The sequence below is a fragment of the Portunus trituberculatus genome, chromosome 25 (assembly GCF_017591435.1).
Source record: "Portunus trituberculatus isolate SZX2019 chromosome 25, ASM1759143v1, whole genome shotgun sequence".
Taxonomy (NCBI): Eukaryota; Metazoa; Arthropoda; class Malacostraca; order Decapoda; family Portunidae; genus Portunus; species Portunus trituberculatus.
The window spans coordinates 4,154,415-4,162,500 of NC_059279.1; the positions used below are offsets into that span (position 1 = coordinate 4,154,415).

The following is an 8,086-nucleotide window of genomic DNA, read 5'->3' on the forward strand; positions in this document are numbered from 1 at the left end:
CCCTCCTTTCTCTTCATTCCTTTATAAGTTCTTCCTCTCTTTTCTTCTCTCCTTCTCTCCTTCCTTTCCTTCCCGTGTTAATGGAGTGAATAATAATGCACTGTTAATATATTTTCACTTTAATCCGGGTCTTTTAAAACAAACTTAATACAAGGTAAGTTATGTACATATTATATATTTTTTTAAATTTCCAGAATGACTTAATCGCATATAAGTTAGTATGTGTAAATGTATGTCTATGTACAGGTGGTTATAATGTATATACACAGAAGTGAGGTCACGTATACCCCAGACGGTAATGCTACGATGCTTACGAGGGATAAGTAAATAGATGAATAGGTAGGCAAGTAAATAAATAATCAAATGCTTAACACCTCCAGTACTGGGACGCATTTTTACCTTGAATTTTAGGTATAATTAGACGGTTTTATCGATATTATGAAGAGTCTATTGAAGTCAGAGGATTAATAGCTAGAGTCTTCAGTATTTTAATCTCCACATAAGTTTCTGAAGGTGTATAAAATCACCAGAATGAATATGGAAACTCGTCCTCGTACTGAATGGGTTACACGAATAAATAAATAAACGAAAACAGAAATTTCTCGTCACGTCCATAGCGAATTATGATACTTGTCTTTTCCTACGCAGCGTAAAGAAAGAAAATAAATGAATAAGTACATAAAATAGTCTGGTCTTAGCGTCAGGAAGGATTGAGAGACGAGGTTCAAGCAGCTTGGAGCAGTGCCAGTAGTCTTCTCAACGTGGCTTTTAGCGGGACTGTGTTGAGGGGACATTCATGGTAGTGTTCCCCACAATCCTCGCCCTCTGAGCCTCGCCGGGCTGCCTCCTGGTACCCGCTGAGGTCACTGTCTCCCTCAGGCCCCGGTGCGAGGCTCGACCTGTGCAGGGAGAAAGAATAGCTTGAATACTGGGACACATTTTTACCTTGAGATTTGTGCACGATTAGACCATTATATTGACATTAGCAAGATCTATGGAGGTCAGAAGATTAATGGCCAGAATCTTCACTATTGTAATCCCCACATAAATTTCCGAAGGTGTATAAAATCACCAAATTGGAAGCAGAATGAATATGGAAATGCGTCATGGTACTTAAGGGGTTAATGGCTGCTGTTCGGATTGGTATATTTATTCTACTAGTTCACCTAATAGTCTGGCTGACGGTAACAAGAAATTGGAAAAAACAATCCAGTGAAAATGAACCTCTAAAGCAGACAATCTGTGGGTAAATCAGAGATTACGTGAAATATCTTGAAATTTCCATCTTGTTAAAGTTCCATTCACATATAGAAAGAGATACAAGAAGAGAAATCCACAGCAAGATTGATTGTCACGGTGGTCAGGACTCAGCACTTACTTGACGAGGGCTGCGTACACTTGTGTTACCTTCCACAGGCCGGGCAATTCCTGGTGTACCTGGCAAACCACTCTGGTTCTGCAGGAGGCGGACCAGATGGAGGGGTCATGCTTGTACTCGGCCTCCAGGCCACGGAACACTCGGTACACCTGAAGCAAAGCAGTGGTATCAGTACATATGAGATAAACTTGGAAGATATGATTGGTGTTTTGTGGATGGTAATGAGAGGAGGGGTTGGGTAGATATGTTTTGTCTGTTAGTGTCTTGTAACTTCCCTTGTTTTTTTATGTTATCTTTATAGTACTTGTAGTTTCTGTAACATGGTAATGCTATCAGTACACTTGAGAGAATGCAACGATAGAAGCGAAGATAGGCATCCTCAGTCTTACCTCTCCAACGGCTCGCTCCTGCCCTTCACTGAGCTCCCCATCAGGTACAGACTGGGAGAGCATCTTGTAAATCTTGGCGGTGACCACGGGGGTCGGGTACCACACAAAGTTGAAGTAGAAGAGCGCTAAGGCCAGACCAAGCACCAGCACGCCCCCGGGGAAGACAAATGACGAAGTAGAGGAAGTGTCCACACCAGTTAGTCTTTCTATGATGCTTTGCTGGTACGGAGACGAGTCAATGATGGACAGAGCAGATGGTCTGCTTAATAAACTACTGAGAGGCTCAAGAATATTGTCATAGAGATCTGAGTTGAATCCAGCGTTGTAATCATGTTGGAGCTGATTCTCAGGGTACCACGAATTACTGAGTGCTTGTTGCGGGTGCTGGAGGTGCTGGTGGTGGTGCTGGGGAGGGTACTGTGGCTGCCCATAGCTTGGAGTATAGTCATAAACTTCCTGTGGGTGACTTGAGTACGTGTTTGGAGCGTAAAAGTCCTTATGAGTAGTGCTAGAATGGTCATAGCTACCTGAAAAGCCGGTGTCTATCCAGTTATGAGTACTCGGCCGCCTGTTGTATGGGTCTTTGTATGGATGTGAAGGCGTGGGCGTATCGTGCACCTCCCACGTCCAGCTGTGTCTGTTTGGCCAGTGTTGATGCTCTGTGGCCTCGTGCTTCTGATGCTGTGGGAGTTTGAGAATCCTTTGAGGCCTCTGGAAGGGTCGTCTGGGGTCAGGTCGTGCACGCTGAGGGAACAGAGACGTGTGGTGAGTGTATGAATTGTACGACTCATGTTGGTTCGCCTGAGGATCGTTGGTGTGATGTTGGGTGGTGTCCGTGAGCTCCTGAGTCGTCATGTGGTCAGTGTCGCTGTGATGATGCGTCTGATGTTTATTGTTGTTGTTTTGTGTGTGTTCCAGGGTGCTGTCGTGCTGCTCATGTCTCTGGTTAGGCGGGTAGGTGTAGAGCGGTCTGCTGTTCCTGTCTCTGTTACTATTCAGATGATCCAACGGGTCACTCTCCGGGATTAGATGGTAGAACTTATGCACGTAGTTCCCTCTAGTCGCCATCGAGTAGCCTGGATCTTGAGGCTGATGTCCAGACTCACCAACAGACCACTTAGGGAGGGAGAAAGAGGTGAGGCTGCTCAGTCCAGGGATACGAAGACTAGATAAAGACGGGAGCTTTGGTAGATGCTGGCTCAGTCTTTCTACTATGTTTTGCTGCCACGAAGAGGCGTCTGGGGTCTTCATGTTCCAAGCTGAGGGTTCTGGAGGCATGGAATATTGGGTAAGGTCGTTGCGGTAGTTATCTGAATTTTGTGGGTCGTCTGTGTCGTGGTTTGGGGCGCTCTCATGGTTGTTTGCGTGGTAGTTTCGAATGTCGTAGCCATCAGTAGTGTGAGACCAGTTATAGTGGAGGTGCTGTGAGGGTTGTGGGCTGTGTTGGGGGTGGTGAGGTGAGTTGTGGCGGTCCCAGGTCTGGTGCTGTGGTGCAGGGGTCCCGTGGGCTGTATCGTAGCTGTGTTTCTGCCAGTTTTGCTGTGGGTTATTTGGGTTTGGATTCCTGTGGCTACTCTTGCTGCTGTGGTGGTTCCAGATTTGTTGCTGTGGTTTTGTGTTGCTCTGGTCACTCTTACTGTTATGCCTCTCCCATAGATGTGGTTTAGGCATGCTGTGGCTACTTTCTGTATCATGTCTGTCCCAGTTTTGCTGTGGTGCTGGATTGCTGTGACTGTTTCGGGTATCATGTCTTTCCCACTTATGCTGTGGCCTTAGATTACTGTGAGTAGCATCACTATCAAGTCTGTCCCAATCTTGATGTAGTTTATGATCGCTGTGGCTGTTCCCGACGTCATATCTGTCCCAATTCTGTGGCTTGGGAGTTCTACCGCTTGTATCACTGCTGTGGTGGTCCCAGTTCTGCTCCTGATCAGTACCGGTGCTGTGTAGTTTCTCCGGTCTCATTGTTCTTGGGTGCTGTGTGGCGCTGGTGTACCTGTGCTGTGTGGTAGATGGCGTGGCGTAAGTTGGCGCTACGGACGTCTTCACTCTATGCAAGATGGCATTACTCACTAAATCGTCTGGAATCTGAATGGGCAGCAATTTCCACGTGGACGGGTCGCTGCCAAAGCCGTCATGTCTCTCAAAGTAATAGTCGTAACTGGAATCCGGGATCGTGGTGGGAACTTGAGTTGTGGTCGTGGTTGAGATGAGTCGTGCTGGTTGTGTGGGTCGTCTGGGTCGTACTGGTCGTTCCTCCTCGTCCTCCCAGAAGTCGTAAGGAAATTCTGCGCGTGTGGTCATTTTGGGGATTTCTGGAACGTTGGCTTGGTTCATTTCGTCGCGTCCAGTCACTAGTCTAACGAGTGCCACCAGCAGGAGGTACTGGTGCATCACGTGTCTCGCGGGGCCTCCAGACACCTCACTGAGTCCCACCATCCTGAAAAGCCATGAAGAATTTTAACTTGGTCTGTGTGTGTGTGTGTGTGTGTGTGTGTGTGTGTGTGTGTGTGTGTGTGTGTGTGTGTGTGTGTGTGTGTGTGTGTGTGTGTGTGTGTGTGTGTGTGTGTGTGTGTGTGTGTGTGTGTGTGTGTGTGTCGAAGTCTCAGTTTCCTTGTCTGGTATTATATAATTCAGTTGTTATAGTGTACTTGTGTAAGTCAGTCAACCAATAAGTCAGTCAATAAGTCAGTGAGTCATTCAGGTGTTCAGTCACTTCATCAGTTTGCCATTCAGTGAGTCAGTTGCTCAATCAGCATCTCAAGTATTCAGAAACGCCTTCCCCTCCCACTACGACAATTTTTCAAGGCCACAGAGACAACAAGTCATATTTTCAAGACAGTTTCTCCTTTTAATAAACTAGAAACCTTGCCAGTCTATCACCAGAACCATAAAAATACTCTTAAAAACACTAGTATCTTCACCTGGAGCCTTTGGAAAGTAGTGATGGTGAAAGAGCAAAGCGTTTCAGAATACGGACTTAAATCAGATAAGTGTTTAGTGAGCTTGCTATTCAATCATTCAATCAATCAGTCAGTCATTCAGTATATCTGCGTCACCACCACTAAAACACCAGTCCTTCACACACTGCCTTACCTTTCAATACCCCCACATCAGCTCACTCAAGCTATCACCACTGTCAGTATCCCAACACTGCAACACCTTCGCTTTCTTTGGATCCAACGCCCCGTTCCCACAGTCCCGCGCACCTCCGCCTCCTACCTACAACTAAAGCAAACTAACCAGAGTGTAGCGTGATTCCCTTCCTCTCTCTTTTCCCCGCCTTCTGTTCCTCATCCTATCATTATTACTACCTACCTCCCTTCCTCACCCCGCCTTCCTCTTCCTCCTCCACCTCCTCCTCCTCCTCCTCCTCCTCCTCCTCCTCCTCCTCCTCCTCCTCCTCCTCTCTCCTTTCCTCACCTTTTTCTTCTTTTTTCCTCCTCCTCCTCTTCCACCTTCTCCTTCTAGTACTATTACCACTACTACTATTACTGCTACTGCTACTGCTGCTGCTGCTGCTGCTGCTGCTGCTACTACTACTACTACTACTACTACTACTACTACTACTACTACTACAACAACTAACAACAACACAACAACAACAACAACAACTACTACTACTACTACTACTACTACTACTACTACTACTACTACTACTACTACTATTGCTATCACTACTACTACTATCTCCCTCCATCCCTTCCCCGCCTTCCTGCTCCTCCTCATCTCCTCCTAATTTTCTTCATAATGGGCTGTTATTCTCCATCTCTTTTTGTGGGTTTCATGTATTATTTTTTCTAAGTCTTTCCTTTTTACTTCCTCTCCTACGAATCCTTGTCCTTCCTTTGTGTTCGCTTTGCTTCCTTGTGCACCTCCTACTCACGTAACAACAGATGGCGCCACCCTCAGTCTACGTCTCGTCCCCGCCGCACTGTCATGCTCATTAATGTTTACCGTTCCCCAGCGCTCGTCCGACGCCTTAGATGTGGCCCGCGGTGTAAATACCTCCCACGTGCAGCCTCGCTTAGCCACCCCTAAGCCAGTACTCAGAAACGCTTTGCTCTTTCACCATGACTGTTTTCAGATGCTACGGAAATGTTTGGTCTAGCTCTCATAAGTGTTTCCCCTGCTAATCTTGTTTGTCAGTCGCTATAATCACGAACATGCCATTCAAAAACCAGTGTGATTTTAATTAGTCTTTTTTTTTTTTTTTTACAGAATGCAGAGTTTATTATGTTGTTGATTATCACTGAATTTTACATACCTGATATGGGGTAATTTATTCTTTAGGTTGTTTCCTTTGTGTTCCGGTACCTAAGTGGGCCTTTTTACCTGTCATTTTTCAGTCATTTTCCAGAGCACCTATAACTTGAAAAAAAAGACCGTAACATTCTAACAAGGGTATGGAAAGCGATACTGCATGCAAGCTTAACAGTTCTCTTATGTATATATTTTGCTAGCGGACTGTCCAATTTTCTTACTTGCATATCTCTTGTGAGGAAGTAGAGGAAGTTCCCTAAACACTCAACACCTCACCTAGCTGTTTTCGAGCTACATTCCATCGTAGACCCTTCAGTTGTATGATACATAAGCCACAATGACACTTAGCTGAGTCTGCATACGGTCTTACACACCCATCTAGCGGAATTTCAAGCTGTTTTGAATATCACTATAAAACCAATAAGCAGTGACCAGGGATTTATGTAGGCTAATCAGGATGGTGTTTTGTGAAGACTAGATTATCTTGAGAATATTTGGCAGTTGGATTAACTCAACACTAGAAATCTTTGCGGTATCTTGTGTATTACTGAATGGGTCTAATGAAGCAGTGGGTGAGCCGTGAGAGGATTCTGTGGTGAGGTTTCTAGCAGTGCTTTTGCGAAGGAGAAGAATATACTGGTGTTTTTGTGGGTTCCTCATGTTGATTGTTTGAGGCATCACGAGGCAGATAGTCTGTAAGATGAAACCAGTGAGAATAGGAATTTTTTGAAGTGTGTGAAGAGATCAGTGTACTTCAGGGAGTAATGATGTAGATGAAGTGTGCAACGGTTATGTGGAATGATGATTTTGTCAGTTTTTGTAAGAGAGGACTGTATATTAGAACGTGATACTAAAGGTGAAATGTATGAAATTGTGCGTGTTTTTGTTAATGAACAGAGTCTATGAAGAAGTGAGACTAGAAAAAATATATACAAGGGTATTGTGAAAGGAATTGTCTTTTTGTTTGTAAGAAGGAAGATTTCTTTTAAGAGAGAGGTTTCGAGACGTTTGTCCCAGACTTTTGGCTAACACTATGACTCCCTTAGCGAACTGGCAATCAAGGCAATCAAGCAAATCAAGTTTCGTTTTTCTTTGTTGCTCTTGGCCAGCTTTCCCTCTTGCATAAAAAAAGATAAAGCATAAGGAAATAAGTTTGCCTTTGTAAGAGAGCGATGTGTGTCAAGAAGTGAGACAATAGAGAAAGTGTGCAAGCATCTTCTAGAAAGCATCGGGGATTTCTTTTGCGCATGACTCGAGAAATACTAGAAAGTCAACGAGAAATCAAAGTAGTTCAGGAACATTTTGCGAGGAATAGCAACTGTTGAGGCAGAAGAGGCGGACGATAATGAATGCAACAATGTATTTTAGAACAGACTCAAGCTGTAGTTTGTGAGGGAGGAGTATTCAGGCTAATGGTGACTTGAAGGCGAGAGAGGAATGTTTGAAATATCACCACTACCATTAGCTCTTTCTCCTCACTATTACCACTAACACCACAACCATTACTACCATTACTACCTTTACTATACCACTGCTCTCACTTCTCGCTCGTGCTTGGAGACACACACACACACACACACACACACACACACACACACACACACACACACACACACACACACACACACACACACACACAGACACCCTCTCAGTTGCTCTACTTGTGCACGAATGCTTATCAGTGTTTGGGTGTGCTTGCTTGAAACATTATTGAGGCTTTGTTGGTCCATCGTCCATCACAGGTGTGTTGCTGTGAGGGTGAACACTAACAGTCTCACCAGCTGCCTCTCATTTACCGCGTGTTTATTACAGTGTTTGACGAGGAAACGCGGTAATCTTGCATCTGTTTATGTTTTCTTCCCGCATGTTCTGTGTTTGGCTGGAATTCTTGGTCTTTATAGCAAGCAAGCAGATGTCTATGTGTTGGCTGGGGGAGGGGGGAAGGTGTGGTTATGTAGTCATTATAACACACACACACACACACACACACACACACACACACACACACGGCCCGGTAGCTCAGTGGTTAGAGCGCTGGCTTCACAAGCCAGATGAC

General features: G+C 45.0%; 1 protein-coding gene across 2 annotated transcripts in view; it reads right to left on the reverse strand.

Annotated features, from left to right (window-relative positions):
• Positions 1–119: 119 nt before the first annotated feature.
• LOC123508935 overlaps positions 120–8,086 on the reverse strand; it is a 13,797-nt gene continuing 5,830 nt past the window's right edge. Inside the window, exons 1-4 of one of the 2 annotated variants that reach the window (XM_045262969.1) lie at positions 4,864–4,984; positions 1,768–4,207; positions 1,379–1,527; positions 120–899 (exon numbers count right to left, since the gene is read on the reverse strand). In XM_045262969.1, the coding sequence (XP_045118904.1) occupies positions 725–899; positions 1,379–1,527; positions 1,768–4,206 (2,763 nt within the window). In that variant the 5' untranslated portion in view covers position 4,207; positions 4,864–4,984 and the 3' untranslated portion in view covers positions 120–724. Of the gene's footprint in view, positions 900–1,378; positions 1,528–1,767; positions 4,208–4,863; positions 4,985–8,086 lie in introns of those variants that run through there. The other variant, XM_045262968.1, reaches the window with a different exon arrangement.